At 44.6% G+C, this 17,161-nt stretch overlaps 1 protein-coding gene across 5 annotated transcripts in view; it reads left to right on the top strand.

The window, feature by feature from the left end:
- The first annotated feature begins 59 nt into the window (after window positions 1–59).
- Window positions 60–17,161, top strand: part of CAMTA1 (calmodulin binding transcription activator 1) — a 375,445-nt gene continuing 358,343 nt past the window's right edge. For all 5 annotated transcript variants that reach the window (XM_040533948.1, XM_040533944.1, XM_040533945.1 and 2 more), the window contains exons 1-2: window positions 60–138; window positions 3,964–4,057. In XM_040533948.1, coding sequence (XP_040389882.1) covers window positions 3,991–4,057 — 67 coding nt within the window. In that variant the 5' untranslated portion in view covers window positions 60–138; window positions 3,964–3,990. The remainder of the gene's footprint in view (window positions 139–3,963; window positions 4,058–17,161) is intronic.

Below are 17,161 nucleotides of genomic sequence, written 5' to 3'. Positions count from 1 at the left end.
CGGCGGGGCGGTGCCGCGCCCCGTGCCCGCGCGTGCGCCCGGCGGCGGCGGGCGGCCGGGCCGAGTGCGCAGGCGCGGCCAGGCCCCGCCCCGGGGAGCCGTGAGGCGCGGCGGGCGGCGGCGGGCGAGGGCTCCGCGGTGAGTGCTCGGCGCGGCGCGGGCTGGTCTTGGCCCCGGCCCCGGTCCCGGCCGCGCGGGGCAGGCGGCGCTGCCCTGCCCGTGAGGCGTCGCCCCCCGCGCTCGCTCCGTCCCCCCGGTGCCGCGGGCCGGGCCCGCTCCCCTCGGCAGCCGGCCCCGTGCCCGCGCGGCGCTGCCGCTGTCGGCCCGCTCCCGGGACCGCGGTCCCCGACGGCCGGCGGCTGTGAGACCGCCGCGGGGCCGCTCCCCCGCCGCCTTCGCCCCCCCGCGGGTGGCTCGGCGGCCCCGGCGCCTCATCCCGTCCGTCCGCGGCGCGCGGGGCCGGCCGGTGTCCGAGCAGCGCCGCGCCGTGGGGCCGGGTCCGCCGCTCGCCCGGGGCGCTGAGGGGAGCGAGAGGTGGGAGGCGGCTGCGCAGCGCCGGCGCTGGGGGGGGCGGCAGCCGGCAGCTCTCCCCGCCGCTGTCTCGGTGCCGGTCCGCGGCGGCTCCTCTCGGGCCCGCGGGGCTGCCACGGCTGGCGGCGGGCAGCGGCGGGGCGAGCCCCGTGCCGTGCCGCGCCGCGCCGCCCTCCCGGGAGCCGAGGGCTTCGGTGCCGGGCCAGCCGCCGGGGGCACCCGCGCGGTGTTACCGGCAGCGAGGTGGAAGGGGGCAGCGACCCCCGAGCCCGGGGACAGAGCGCTGCCTTGGGCAGGGCTTCTGGGGGTCCCGTACGCCGCGCCTCCTTGTACGGCATCGCCGTGGGCAGCGTTGGCGTTTGTTGGCGTCTCCGCCGTGATGGGGTGCCGGGAAAAAGCGTGGGACCTTTGCTGCTCTTGGTGGGGTGCTGCCCACGGCTGTATTTGATGCTTGTGTGATCCTGGAGCGACTCTAGAGCCCTTCCCTGCTCGAGGAGCTTTTGGAAGGCCTCTTATTACCACCAGTACAGGCTAGCATGAAGCTAAAACTGTTTTCCCATTTCAAAGTTCTGCTCAGATATTTAACAAGTTCTTCTGAGCTAGGTAGTTAGCAAGGAGCATTGATCGCGTTACAGAAGTTCCTCAGCGCTCACGGTAGCTGAGACACAGCGCTTTAGAACAAGGTCTGCAAAGCTCACTTTCTCAGAAGACCACGTTGAAACGCTCGGTTCTGCAGGGGAATCACCTGGCAGCATGCTTTTCCTGAATGAACCCACCTGGTAATTCTTTTTTTCCACTTGGTTTAGAAGTTGAGTCTATTATGCAAAAATACAAAGAAGACTCGAGTTCTGAGGATGTAAATCGCTATGCAACATCCTCTTTCCCATGGATTTTGGTCCTGTCATAGCTACGCTCTTTTCTAACGTGATCTGGGAGTTGTGCAGTCCTTAGGGATGTTAGTGGCAAAGTTACTGGGAGACTTGCCCTTACCAGATTGATCTAACATTTTCCTAAAAGACCAGCCGCTCGTTGCCAGCTCTGGCCACTGTTTTGGCATGCATCACGATGATTCAGGAGAATTATTTGGGAAGTGCCACAGAGTCACGTCTTGGCAGGGACATATAGGGAGAGAGAAAGATGACTTAGCGAGCTAAATATGAACTGTGCTTTCTAAGCATGTGGATAGGCTCTTTAAAACCTTGAATTGCAGCAGAGGAAAAGTTACTTCTATTGCAAAAAAGCAATTTTGCAGAAAAAATAAGTACTTATTTGTGCCAAGTTCTGGCTCAGGGTGCTGTGTTTCCCTTGCCCATGGTGCTACTTGTAGGTTCCTGACACGCATAAGAAGGCGTTGTGGTGCCATGTGGGATGCAGTCTTTCTGATGAGAGCAGCAGATCCCAGAAATCGGATCCTGGATTTAGCAAGCCTGTGTGCTATCAGATATGTGATGCTGTGGCTTCTGCTCCAGTGTGTTTAGCATGTTCCTTTTGTAAATCGTGAGTAGCCTTACTAGTTTCTTGATACGGTTCTTGCATTTTCCAAAGGTCACAATCTATTGGTACCTTCCTCCCTCAGACATAATTGCTTTGGTTCCTTTTTAGATCAGACCATTCAAATTAAAGGAACGCTCATTGTTATCCACCCCCTCCAAGCTTTAATATCCTAGATAGTTTATTTTCTGCCTATAAGGTGTGCACTTTGTTCAGAAGAGATTGAGCCTGTACCTAGAAAGGTATGATGCTGAGCATTGCTGTTCTTAGCTTAAGGTCGTAAGCCAGGGTTAGGTGTTTGTTCTGGGTAAGTAGTGGTAAAGTCAGGCGCTCAAAAAGGTCTTCGGGAAGGTCCTTCACGAGGACTTGTGTGGTCCATGTGCAAGTGTTTGAAGGGTGTTTGAAGTCCCCATGTTTCTGAGCTTGGACACCAATGAGCAGTCCTGCATGGAGAAAAAGAGGGCAGTGAACCTTGAATGTGCCTGTATGGGAAATTGTTATTGGAGCTAAATTTTTTTTTAAGCTAAGGGAAACATCCACACAAGTTTCTCTGGGATGCTCATGACTTTGCTACAAGGATCGGGGTCTTCCAGGAGAACTGACTCACTTCTGCTGCTTTAGAGCAAGAGATACAAATGGTGACCTTCTATCTAGTGAATGTTTTATCTAAGTTGGTGGGCTGGGTGGGGAACCATCTTCCTCTCTCTTGTAAGAGTGACGAGCGCAGGTGAGGAGGCCTTGGTTAGCAGGTTTTCTTAGTAACAAGAATCATGTAGTCATCATTGCCCCCACACAAAGTGGTTTTGCTAATATTAACTTCAGTTCTATCTTAGGTCGGTGGAGGGGAAATCTAGAAGATGCCATAAATTGAGCTGAGTTTGTCAAAGCTGTCAAATTACCACCTGATAAAGCTCCTACTGATTACAGCCATCAGCCGGAGAGGAAATGTATGCCAGTGGGGATTTCGTGTAACAGAGGCAGGGTTCAACATTGTTAGACTTTTAATGTAGTGTGATCTGGGGGCTCTTTGACTTCAGTGAAGGGTGAAGCTTCATTCAGAGTTATTTCTTTAAAAAAAAAAAACACAAAACAAAAATCACACACAAAATATACAAAACGTTTGAAGATCTAGACTGGCATTGTACCTCGCTCTTATCAGTTAGATTAATGGCGACTACTAAATTTTAGTAAAGGTCTGCTTTGGTCCCATTTGTTAGTATTAGGAGTCCATAGAGATAATGTCTTTTCACGTATAAAAGATGCTATTGATTTTCTGTTGCTGTTGTCCTGAAATGTGCACAGTGTGTCTATGGAGCAGTGACAATCCTCCATCACTAGCTTTATGGGAAAAGAATGGTTATTGAATCTCTTCCCATAAAATATAATCTCTTTCTCTCTTCCAGAATTTGCCAACCCCTGAGGGAGTCCCTCATGTTATCTCTTTGAGAAAATTGATTTTTTTGTCTCCTCTTTGTACACTTGTGTTTAGTTTTATTTTTAATTTGGCTCGTGTGATTTGAAATGGAGACTTTCCTAACAATAAGTGTGTTTTCTCAGTGTTGTATTGCTTCTGTTTCATATAAATTAACACTTTCAGAATATTATAAAATAAAGACATTTGCTTGGCACCAGTTTCTCTTGTTTCTGGGAGTTTTTTTTTTTTTTTTACTCTGGGTGAGTCATTGCCCTGTTCCTTCCTTCCAGGCAGGTCTGAGATGCTGCTTTTCAGCTGCTTACAGGTAAATTTGGGGTAAGTTTCTAGAGTCAACACAGACTGATCAAAGAATTTTGAATGAATGGCACTGTAGCTGAGAACGTAACTTGCAGTACTATCTGCTCAAGGACCAGTGATCTTTAAACTCAAACAGTGGCAAAAACACTGTCAAATTTGTCCTTTCCTGTGTGTAGCAAATGACTGACGATGGGACTTTTTCCTTTCAGGAAGGAAACGGCAACATGAATTCGTAGATGATGAGTAGGATGCCAAAGCCAGAGATGACAGTGCTCTTGAAGAAATGCTGGGTAGAACAAAAAGGTAAAAGGAACAGCTAATTGAGTGCATTTTGGAGCCATGTGTTACCTTCCCCCACGAGGCAATGACACATCCCTTCAAATTGTAACTGAATTTTCTGAATTCTCTCCTCTTCCTCGGTTTTGCATAAAGTCTTAGTGACACCTCTCACTCCTGACCTACTTTTTATATGCTCAGGCCTTCCCCAAAGCTGCGTTGTTCTGTACCGACAAGCCTCTGTCACACTTGCGTATGTGTCCCTGCATGCACGCGCTTGCAGATCCAGCACCTGTCTCACCCTGACCTGCAGCTGACGCTACAAAATTAGTCTAGCAATCATCCTAGGTTGTCTGCTGCAATATTTTATGGTAAGAACAAAGAAATGAGATGAACTCAACCAGTTAATTTGCATCCATTAGTGCTGTTTTCCTAACGTGGCAGTTGAGTGCAGGGATTGGCTGTACCAGCTTATGACTTAAGCCTGGGCAGATACATACAGGTAAAATGTTCAAAATGCATTGCAAACAAGTTGCCTCCATGAGGACTAAATAACTTTCTGTTTCTCTCATGTATTTTACTGCATTTTGTGTTAATGCTGTTGAGATGCCGGAGGGAATCACTTATTGGTTCTTTCATTCTGAGGAACACTCTCTGTGACTGAGGCGTGGTAGTCCACTTAGGAACTTTGGGAAGTAAGAAGCAGCTTTAATCACACCTGCACAGAGACGTGCAGTAGAAAGGCCTTGGTTACATTCATCTAATGGCAGCAGAAATGGCTGAAACAGCTGACAGGAAGCAAGAAAATCCTCGTTAGTAGCGTAGCTCTCCCTGAGATATTTTCATTCTTGTTTGCGGAAGACTGACTCGAATCCCTCAAAAAGTCAAATGCAAACATTTTCATTGAAAACATTCCAGGTTTGTAGCAATTATGTTTGTTGTCCCCTGCCTCTCAGCTCTTCCTGGCAGCAAGTACATGGGACAGAAGGGCATTTCTGTGGCAAGCAGAAGATCTTCAAAGTACAAGCAGCAGAATGACGTGTGAATGCTTGATATATAAATAACAGACCTATTCTGCTGGAAATTTCTTCAAAATAAAAATCAAGGAGGAATTTGCTATAGTTTGTGTTGGTGCCACTTGTAATTTTTGTGTGTTTAAGCTGTTTCCAGTCAAGACATGGCCTGTCACAGAGCATTGTGCAGCGCAGGATTAAGGCTTTTGAACATCACACACAGCCTTTCTTGAAGATCTTTAGTGCAGTTTTGACAGCGTCAGATATTATTTCTTCAAGCTTCGTATTGCTAGGAAATCTTTTGAAAAATCCAATAATTCCATATGCACACCGGGTGTCTGGCAAGGGAGATGTTTTTTTGTTGTCCTCTGACACCTTGTTGTTTCCCATTAGAGTGAGTTTCCTGCAGCAGCATAGCTTAAACCAGTGCTTTCAGTGCCTTTGGATCGTTTCAGCCAAGTGTGTTGAGAACCTGGCATGGGGACAGAGCTTGGTGTTAGGGCATTGCTTTCATCTGCAAGAAGTTGTTTTCAGAACGTGTAGAGCTTGATAGAAAGCCTGCCTTTTATACTTTGAAGATAAAAAACGCAGGAATTACTTAGATACCATTTTCCACTCATAGTGCTCTGGATTTTGAGCTGTGATTGTAGCTGGAAGCGGAAAGCCTGTATTCTTTACCAGCTCTTCCCTCTCCAAAGTCAGTCACCAACTTACCTCTACCAGAGCAATTCTCTGAGAAGTCTTCTGCTGTGTCAACGAGAATGTTATTTGGGCTCAGCATGGTGGTTTATTTTTCCTTCTATTTATTTAAAATACTTCCCATTTTTGTCATGATAAGGAGATGCTCTGGATGCTGCAGGAAGTGCTAAAATCCTTGTTATGTTTAGCCAATGTGGTGTCACAGGGGAGGAACAATACCAGTTTCAGTTCATTTAGTGAAAATGTGCTATTTTGTCCTATGCAGTTTGGGAAATGTAACCCATGTTTGAAATGCTGTATAAAGAATATATGAAGTACATGTTATCTTTTAAAATGGTCATAACATGCATAAGGTATCATATAGTTAAAATACATGATCTAATTTTTAATTTAACTTCAGAGTTGAAAATTCAGGCATACTTACAATGCGAACTGGCAAATTGCTGTTGTTGTCAATCCATAGTTTGGCAGATCTGATAGCTCTTCCTTCTTCTGCACGTGTATGTTAAGGCTGTCGGTATGTTATTAGGCTGTGTGTATAAACTGTGGTGTAAATCTGCTACGCTCTCTGAGATCTGAAACTCTTCACCACGAGCCTGCTAAACCTGGAGCGTGCTTGGTGTTGGCAAGGAGCTGTGTCCGTACGGTTGTGCTGGTTCCCCAGGGCCGTGATTTCTGGCTGTTCCCTTTTCCTCCTGCTCACTGTCCTGGCCCCTGGAGTCCATCCAGCATGGCTCGGTTGTGGACCACAGCACCCCCCACGAGTCCTGCATGGGAGCAGTCTATGGCAATGGGAAAAACAGGGCACGGGGAGTTGTTTCTCGCTGTTCTCACTGTGGCTCTGACAAAGAGCACTCTGTGCAGGTAATTTCACTATTCATGCCATTAAACTTCAGCCCAAGGAAGATGCTTGGCACTGTTGCTTTAAGGTGTCTAGTGGCCTCTAGCTGTGTTCAGCATCATCTCTGCCAGCTCCGGCCTTGCTGCACGTGCTGTCAACTCAGCAGTGGCTGGAAAGCTTAGATAGGACCAGATTTGGCATCAGAATAATCGCTTCTGCGGGCATTATGCCTCTGATGCTGCCAATTCCTTGCTGCTGCTTCTTTTTTCCAGCACATGGTATTTTATATGACCCTGAAGATAGACCGTTGCCTCCTAGACTAGCCTGTGTGTTTTTTTTTCCCCCTCAGTCTTGTCAGCATTCAGGTTTTCAATTGCAGGAGAGCACTGGGAAATATGTATTCTATTTTGCTTACTCTCCTGCTAACGCTTAGCTTGCTGGAGTTGAAGAGAGATCACAGCAGTGGGAGTTAGTGTGCTGTTAGTCATTCAGGTGACATGGTCTGATAGACAAAGCTCCCAAGCTAGTAAAGGAGGGCACTTATCTAAGAGAGAATTGCATCCAGCAGTTCAGGGTTGCGTGGCCTTGCCTTACCACTTGATGCAAATTCTTTTACTCAAATGCAGGTGGAGCTTTTCCAAGTGCCTAATCCTATGTTAATGTTTAGCCTATGTCTTGCAAGCACACAAGAAAGGAACGTGACTCGCTCATACTTTAAGATCAAAGTTCAGTATCGTTTCTCTTCTGTAAGTGGTTTGTCAGACAAAATCTCTTAGTCATTGTATTTGAAGACCTCGCCATCAATGTCAAAGACAAGACGGTTGGAGGAGGAGCAGGTAGAATTCCTCCATCTTTGAAATACTCAGTTCGGAATAGAATATTCCATGGGCCCATCAGTGCCTTCTAGTAAGGACTTACATATCAGTGGCTGTTACTAGAGTTATTACTAAAAAGTGGGGCTCCATGGATTTTTGCTTTTGTGTGGGTTCTTTGCTTTTGCGTGGGATTTTCCTCTTAGAAACTATTAGATACGTTTGACTAATAGAGATTAGTTCCTCAAATGAACCATAGACAATCTTCTACTTTTGACTAACTTGCTATGAACCATACAAGCACCCTTTGTGCAAGGAAGCTATCTGTATCACTGCTGAAAACATTTTAAGTTGAAATTTTGATTCTGAGAGATCACTCTGAGTATATTAATATCTGCAACGTTATTTGTCTGCCTCCATCCGTACTCATCCTAACTGAAGATGCTACTCCTAGAATAAAAGCTGGTAACTGACTGGCAGAAAATAAATGAGGCATTTTTACAGACAGATAATGCAGCTTTTCCTGTGGTAGGTGGTGGATACCTACCCCTCATGCCCTACTTGCTTTACAGCATTGGTGTGGCTAATGAGTTGTTTGTAATAGTTTAGTAAATAAGGGCTTTCGTAGAATTAGTGCACAAGCAGGAAAATGTTAAGAACTCCAACTGATGATCTTGGACATATTTCTTGAAATGCTATCGCACCAGCTGTTGTTGGTGAAGGAGGAACTGTATTCTCAGCATTTCTTAATCACCATTGCCCATAGAAAACATATTTTTAGTGGAAGTACCTATGTGGCCCCTCTGAATATCTGTGGAAGAAAAGCTGTCACTGAGGTACAGCGACTCTGAGAGTCTAGTTCAATAAGGATCAGATTCTGCTGTGCCATGTTTTCCCAAAGAATTGAACATGTTGGGATTAATTAAATGCTTTTGGTCTATACAGCAGCATAACCTTTCTTTTATGCCTTTTAGGGCTTGCGTCATGTAAAAAGTCCAATATGTTGTCTGCCTTGACACCAAGGTAAAGAGTTGGGGTAAAATTACATCAGTTCTTAAAATCAGAGAGACAAGATGCTTGTCTGCATGACACACAGCCCACAGCACTGGCAGAGCTCGAGCACAGAGCAGGTAGTGTTCAGCTGCAGACTCAGCAAAGGAAGGAGAGCTCAGCACGTCCTTCTCAGTCCATCTTGAAGTCTGTGGTGGTAAAGTGGCTTAATAGTCTTGTACTTGGTGCTTCCAGCAGGCCTTCCACCTTATGCAGTGTGCTTAGATGATTTCCAAATAACCACTGCATGCTGATGGTTATGCCTTTGTATTGTTCATGTGAAACACCCGTGTTTGGGTTGTGGTGGACACTTGAGGTTAAGAGCATGATTCCATCCCCCAGATTTTGACCTTAACCGTAAGGGTTTAATGCTGAATGCAGCAGAAGTAACTGCAGTCCTTGGGCTGTACGTAAATTCATAAGGAGACTTGCAGATCCGTTTCAGAAATGTGCCCTTCAGGATTGTGATCCAGGTGACTACCCAATGTCGTTAATACTATACTAATCACCGTGACTAAGATGTGTTTAGTTTTTGTATTTTCAGTTGATTTTGATCACTTAGCTATCATACAGAAAGATGAACTTCTAGTTTTAATATTATTCCAAAGTTCCTTATTTTTAAAGCAGGAAGTTTAAATTGTGCAGCACTCGGTCACGGGTTCTACCTTTTAATTAAAGATGGAAGTTGAAAGATGTCATTCCAAGTATAAAAGCTAATTCTAATATTAATAGTTCTGTTACCAGTTCAAAAAGTAATTTTATGCATAATCATTTTGTTTAGGAGCTCTTGCTAATTTTGAACCTGTCTCCCCTTCTAAGGAATCAGTGGAAGTTATTTTAAGCTTCGTTTTGTGGTTACTCTAGGTGAGCTGGCAGTATGTATCTAATCCTTGGGTAGTGCCATAGTGTTGCTCAGTGTTGGTCTTTTCAGCACAATGAGAATGAAAGTGTTGTGGTTAATTGGAGCAACTTGTAAAACGTGCATGTCAGGCTTTTCATGGAAGTAAGCGGGGATGAAGAAAAGTTCATGTACTTCATGTAAACATTCAGATGAGGTTATGCTAACTTATATTTTTGGGAGATACTGTGCATTAATTTCCTGACAAATAGCCCTTCAGATAAACATAGACTGCTGCCAAAAAATAATGCATTTCACTTAACGCTGAAAGTGACACTTCATAAGGATCTTATTTCAATTTATAGTTCAATAAAAACAGTAATCTGTGTAGGGATATTCTGTCCTTGCTTACAGTTCTGCAGTTCTGACAGGTTCACGTTCCTCGTTTTTACCTTCGCGCTGTCCAAGGCTGAAATACTTCGTATTTAACGCTCTGGATTCTTTAGGTAATTGACGTACCTGTCTTAGCAACTGAAAATTGGCAGCAAATTGTATTGTTGTTGAATAATAGGGTTCTTCTGCATTCTTTAGTCCTTTACATCTTAATTTTCACTCTGCTACCAAGGGAGGTGGTTCAGAGCAAAATCAAGAACTCACAAATGAAACAATCTAAGTAAGGACTAGTTATTTCTACATCTTCTGAGTACTGCTTGTATACATTTCACATTCCTTGTAACTCTCATCGGTCATATTGGAAAGAACTGTTTTAATGATAAAGACAGGATTTAGTCAAATCTAGAATGAAAACTCTGCTCTATGGGTAAAACTAATGAGAAAATACTAAATCATTTTTCTTTAGAGGAACTATGTCATATTCCTAATGACAGAGAAGAAAGATTTTGTGTAACGAGGTACTGGACAGGCACCCAAGAGATAATTTGAAGAGCTGCACTGCCATAGTACCACTGTAAGCAGATCGCAATTGATTCTAGTTTGTGATACTGGAATTATGCTTCCATTTGGTTTAGCTATTCATAAATAATGATCGATTCATAAATAAACATTTATTATAATTGGAAGTTCCTTCTCATTGTGGATTTACAGCATGGCAGAATCCCAGTCTTGGTTGAGTCTCTTGAAGATTTGAGATAAAGATTTCAGCAATAATGCTTTTTAACTGAAAACCTTGAGTTGTTGTCTGTTGATGTTTCCATGTTAGAATGGAATAGTTCAGTTGGAAGGGATCTGCAGGGATAATCAGGTCCAACTGCCTGAGCACTTTGGGCCTAACCAAATGTTAAAGCATATTATTAAGGGCGTTGTGTGTGAATGGAGACTTGTTTGGTAACTCCAGGACAGTTTTTTGGGCAAAGGGCAGCGCTGCCATCAGAAGTTTCCTGGGAGTAGACTGACTCGGTTAAATTTGACTTCCCCTCCGACTTTCAGTTCCTGAATCTACGTGGCTTTGAACACCTTCTGCCTCTGCTCCCATCATCAGTTTTCTCTTTCTTCAGTTCTTTTGTTTGTCGTCTTCCATTACTCATTTGTCTGTTTTCAGTGCCTGAGGCTGACGTTTTCATACCTTGGTGACTAAAGTTTGGGTCCTAAATCCATTTTTATTCAGTTAATACAGGCAGCAGTCCAATTTCCGAGGAGTTAAGTATCCTGGAAAAGGTATTTGTTTAAAAGTAGGAACAGAAATTTAGGAACATACCTTTAGGGATCTTAGACTTAAACATACTTTCTCATTATATTTGCTTCAGCTGCTACTAGGATCTGATAGCGAATTAACTTGAAGATTACAGCATCTGGTACATGTTGAAGATAAAATATGAACTGTGGAAAATGTCCTGTCCTTTTCCTCTAGTAATATTGGTTACTGCATGGATTTCTGAATCCCAGCCAAGAGTTTGAACAATTAGCTGACGCTGCCACATTTGTCTAGCAGCACTTCCTGGCCAGTCCCAAGCCAGAGTCTGTTTATTCACTGCCAGTTGTGTCCCAGCAAAATGCAGGATACTGTTGCTATACTGATTGTAGGATTTACTCTTTAGTCTTGCTTCTTAGGCAGTAAGAAGCTGCTCCCATGCTGGTTTGCAGGGGAGAGGGTTTTAGATGTGGCAGGAAAAACGTTCCCAAACGGTAGCAGCCAGTGCATACAGCTTGTTCCAGGATGCTGATAGCTTTAAAATACATATATAAATAAATAATGCTTCCGTGCACCTTCGTGAAGACTGCCCTAAAATTATAACTGAAGCCACCATGGATGACAGTCATATTTCTCCCTTAAACTAAATAACTTGATTGTCTTATTATAACAGAAATCAAAGAGAAATGTTCTGAATATACTGTAGGAAATTGTCTTTATTAAATCTAGCCCGGCATTTATGAGCATTGTATATATTATTTGATTTTGCCAGAATTACATAAACGGGGAAAAATTGTTAATGTAAGTTGACTACCAGAGTAAATCACAGCCTAATTATTCTTTTCTTTTTTTTCTGGCTAAAATTAGGATTTGATATAATGGTCAATAGACATTTTCTTTAATCTTTGAGACATAATTTCTAATAGCTAGTCCAGAAGAACTGGAGAAAGTTGCAGCAGAATTGAAAAAATAAATTATCTGAATTTTATGGTGACTTGCTGGTAAATCCCCTTAGTTGGAAGCCTTAATTTAGCTCATATTTTAGTTTTTTTTCTCCTCTAACTGGTTTACGAGTGTATATTACAGCAAAACAGTTACTTTCTTAGCGCTACCAGGGTGCTTAGGGCGTCTGTAGCGCAGCAAAGTGACAACAGAATCTGCCCTGTTCTAGTGGAGAAATGAAGCTCCAAGGACAACAGAGGAAGACACAACTGGGTTTGTAGCAGGAGCGTGCCTCAGCACGTGGCACGGCAGACATTCTTCCCTGGCATTGCTGGCAGCAGCAAAATGCTCAAGGTTGGCACCCATGTAAGTCACCTCTGAAGATGTTTGAAGTCGTACCAGAATAAACGGGGCTCCAGCCTTGCAAATTGCCCTGTTGGACACTTAATTTTCCCCTGGACTCAGTACCATTGTAGAGGAAAAAAGCATTTTTGCTGTTGTTTTTGGTTAGACAGGTGAATACAATATTTAGTGTTAGGACTGCTGGCTTAAATATCTACAAAAACTTAATGAGGCTTTGCCCAGCAAAAGCATCTTTCCTCCAAGGTCCATTAAAGTGGCTTAGGCTCTGGCATTGTGTTTCGATTTAGTCTGGTATAAATTTCCATTAGCCAACTGGCAGTTGTGCTTCAAATACAGTGAAGTAGCATTGGATTTATGCTAACGTGTTGACTTGGTTAATTTTTTTTTCCCTAGGAAAAACCAGCTTTTGCTACTGTAGGTGGAGAGAGGAAAAAGCAAAAACATTTAATTTCTGTCATCGTGAGGCTTTTAAAACATCTCTATTCACACTTTTACGAATTTTTTTTGTAAGGACACTTAGCGTTCCTTGCTTCTAAATCATGGAGCAACTTTGTGCAAACAATTCAAAAGAAATGGGGTTCCAACATTGTCATTATAGTTATTATAACTGTCTGAATTGTTTCCTTTTGATGCTTGCCATAGCAACTGTGGACATATAATTTGCTGAATATCCATAACAGGGTATTTGAATATATTCTTTACAGTTTTACTTCTGCATATAACTATGCATGCCAAATCATCACATTAACTCAATTAACCAAGCCGTACCCACATCTGCTATGAAATGACAATGAAGATTTTTTTTTAAGGAACTTCTTTGTATTTTACCTCCCTCTTAAACAGAATAAACAAAATCAGAATAGCAGCAGATTTTATCAGTATACCATTAAAATTTATTCTTGATTGAGACTGCAAAAATGCCTAGCACATCTACATTCTTGCTGCTTATCTGCTGGAGGTAACTGTGTGTTTGTGCCCATGGATGAGTAAGACCGAGTCAGTTTATCCTGTACCATACATGAACAGAATCTTTTGTGGGTCAGCACCTTGTAGCGTTAAGATCGTTGATTTTATTTTTTTCAAAAGAGTGGGGAGCTGGGGAGCTTGAAAGATACCAGCCATACTTAGAGACGGCTTCTTTCTTACTCGATTGCTCAAGGAGTTAAATGAAAATATTTGTGACTTGCTGGTATGTTTGAAAATTGATATTCAAACTGCATCAGTAATATTACGTAATATTACATGGAACACATTGTAATAAGCTGTATGCTAATGTTAAAATTACATAATTTCAGGTATCTAAGATTCAGTTTAGTACTTTTTCTCCTTCTGGTGTAAAAGCTTATACTGAGAAAGAAAAACAGTTCCTTAGCCATACATAGCAGAGTTCAACCACTACTTCAAGAACTCCTTAAAAATGCCTGATTCATTTTTACCTGTACAAGTTCTTATTGTCTTTACAGACCAGGAAGGATCTAGAAAGCCAGACAGGTTCTTTGTAAAGTCTTTAGGAGCAGTTGCACTCTACCCTAGAGCCAGGGTAGGTTGCATTAGTTTCTAGAAGTGGAGCTATTATAAATTAGTGAAGTGGACGTTCTTCCTTCCCCAGATTTGTAATGGCTGAGAGAAGGCAGCTGGTGTCTTAAACAACCTTGTCAATCAGACCACATGGACCTCATTACTCTAATGAGCCATAGAAGCACATAAGGAACTACTTTAGCTTTGGAGAGAGGGAAGAGGTGGACACTTGTGCACACATGTAGCTGATTTTGCATTTAATTATGTTTCTGGGTGATCTCAAGGTCTAACCCCATGTGGAGTACCTTATGGTTATTTGTTCTCAAGAGTATGTAAGTGAACAATGCAGTGAGGGCTCTGACCGAAATAAATGTTCGTGCTGGCCTCCCTGAAAATAAGTGAAAGACTATTTGTGGCAACAGTTGTTACCCGTGTGCTTGGGAGTAGCCTGGGTTCCTGCTTGTGTTGCAGCCACAAGCGCTGGCATCTGCAAAGCAGAGTGCGAGTAGCTGTCTGTCGTTGTTGTGTTTGGTACCAAAGTGACAATCTTTTAAATTAAGATATGTATTGGCTCTACTTCTCTCTCAACTCCTTTTCACTATGTAATCTTGTCTGAATATCCAAGGGGAGGCTCATGCCCCTTCCCAGTACCAGTCTGATGTTAATCTTGGGCAGGAGACTGGACGTGCCTGGAGATAAGCGGCGTTGGAAGAGACAGCTGGACAGGATTAGCAGGCTGGAAGTACTGCAGACTGTGCTGCTTGACTCACAGAGTCACCCATCTCTCGCTGAAAAGGATAGCAAGTCAGGTCTCTCCACAGGGGGTAGACATTGGCACCTGCTGCTCCGCGTGGAGCGCTGTACACGTGCTAGAGTAGGCCAGGCATTACTTGGCATCGCATGCTGGGACCTGCCAGAAATAAACGTATGCTGAAACTGCTCCTTACACGCTTGCTTAGGTCTCCAAATGTAACCGGGCTACATGAGTAGCTTTCATCCTCGGGAAACAGATCGCTGTACCAGTAAAGCAGGATTCACCACTGCTCAGTGCTACCACAAGGAATGTCTTCTGGACAGTCTTTTCAGTTTGGTATTCCATTTAGATAGAATGTTACCCCTGGTTTTGCTTATCAAATGTGTTTTTTTTTTAAAAAAAAAAAAAAGAAAAAGCCAGTAGGAGAAGTATCTACTCATAGCATGCGACCAGTTTAAAAACCTCAGTCTTGTTTATAGGTCAAAGCAGCAGCATGCTCTGTGTGTTACACACAGGTACACCTGATGGAGTCTACCAGGGCACAGCTCTATCTTGTGAGAGTCTTATAGCAGGGGATGAGTTCAAGTGGGATAGCTCTCAGTCTTCATAAGATGTCACCTAAAGGTCTGATACTTGCATCAGGAAGCTCTCTTAACTGTAGAGGGGTACCTACTTTAATCCGATATTCCTTTTTTTGTCCTAACGCAAACTGTGAGGAGCACCAACTGTATAACTACCTCCCATCTCTGCCGAGCATGTGTAACACCTCAGAAGAATATCCAAGGAGAGAGACATTGCCTAGAACTCAAGAAAATGATAGCTCTTTGCCAACCTGGCAACTGTATCCTGCCAGGATATCTCGAACATGGAAACAATTACTCTAGCTGATCCTATCAATGCATTAATATTTGTGTGCATTGCTAGTACGAAGTATACTGGGCTGTCAGGGGCGAGCGTGCCATTCCAGAGCCTTTGTATCAATGTGCCTTTCACGCTCCATGAGATTAACAGTTGCTGAAAATATGAAAAAGGAATTTTCCTTTCTTCTGTCTTAGAAGAGACCCATCCTACGACACTCATCTTCTGCCTTAGCTCAGGAATGGCTTCAGTCCTTGACAAAAACAGAAAACCAACAGGTCTTTTTAAACAAGTTCCACTCTCATGAGAATCTAAGGGAAAATATCCCTTTTGAGCATTTAGTCACATCAAAGGAAACAACCGTTTCAATCTTCATTTGCATTGTGCAGGCATTAGATGTGGTCCAGTTCCACTGAGCTCTGCTTGAGAAGGCAGAAGTGCCAGTACTCTTCAAGCTTTGACGGAGATGGAGAGAGAACTCAGCCAGGCAAATAATATATCACTCTTCCAAAGCACTTTCCATTTTTAAAAGGACAGAACAATTTACTTTGTTTCTTGGGAGACTCTTTACAGCAAAAGCTCCTTGACATCCAATTCTAAGAAGGTAGGCTAAGCGTTGATCTCTTGACCATTACGTTCCTGAAGTGAGGCTTACCTTGCAGCGAGCTCAGGACGGCAGCTGGGCTGTGTGTTTTGTTCATGGGGACCCCGAGGCAGCAGATCACTTCAGAGAACTGTACGCAGGTCTGTGGAAATCCCTCAGCACAAAAGAAGAGCAGCGGGCCAACAGCACAAGGTTGAGCCGAACAACACTGCTGCACCTCTGCTGCAGGGCTGCAGAAGCTGATGGACCCAGCCCTGGAGCTCGCGAGGCCACGAGCCTCGTGAATTACCTGCAGTCCTGCTCTCGGCCGGCAGGACAGCGCGTTGCACGGGGACCAGCCGCCTTCCCTGAGATGCTGGTCAGCTGCGCCTGTCCCCACACTTCATGGGCTGGCTTCTGCGTGAGTGCGCTCCGTGTCGTGGGAGATAGTGTCCTGCTTCTGGAGCTGACTGCAGGCACGGAGCACTGGAGCTGGTATGTAAAGACTCTGCCCGTGGCACGTGCCACGCTTCCACTTTTTACTTGATGATGCTTTTCTGCGTGGATCTTACACCCTTACGCTTCTCGTGCAAGATCACCAAGGCACTGATTTGTGTTTAAGGGCTCGCTGCCTCTCATTGCCCTCTCTGCTTCCCAAAACCTGCACAGCAGTCTGCAGCTGGGGCATCTTGTTTTCTTGTCCCCGTGTTAACTGCACAGTTGTGAGATAGGTGGAGCCCAGTGACATGACTGCTGTGGCCGTGATTACACGGTCTGACAAAGCTTGCAAACGTTTCTTGCCCCGGGTGCCTTCTTGACATCCTTAGCACCGTGATAACGGTTGTTGTGTAGAAAGGGGGCAATGGGCCTGGGGATACCCGAGAGCTGTGTGACTTACAGACCCCCCAGCCTGACCCCCTCGGGTGATGCCTTAACTCGTTGCACGTCCCCGGGCGAGGGGGTTCCCTCCGGCAGGCTCTTGGTGGGAGCAGAGCGCCCCGCTTTGGCTGCAGCGCTCCCGCTCTGCGGAGCAGTCTGGCGGAACCCTCGCTGCTGGGAGGCTCCCAGAGAAACAGAGGTTGCCGCTGCCGTTCCTGAGATAGCTTAGTGCTGCTTTCTGTCGGTAATTTTAAAGCTGGGGACAGACTGCTGGGCGGCGTGCGCTCCCCTCCCAGCAGCTTCGAGGACGACGGTAGCAGGGCAGGCAGCGTG

Source organism: Cygnus olor, chromosome 21 (genome assembly GCF_009769625.2).
Source record: "Cygnus olor isolate bCygOlo1 chromosome 21, bCygOlo1.pri.v2, whole genome shotgun sequence".
In the NCBI taxonomy this organism is placed as follows: Eukaryota; Metazoa; Chordata; class Aves; order Anseriformes; family Anatidae; genus Cygnus; species Cygnus olor.
Note: the sequence above shows the minus strand (reverse complement) of the source record. Positions and strands in the feature narration are given on the sequence as shown.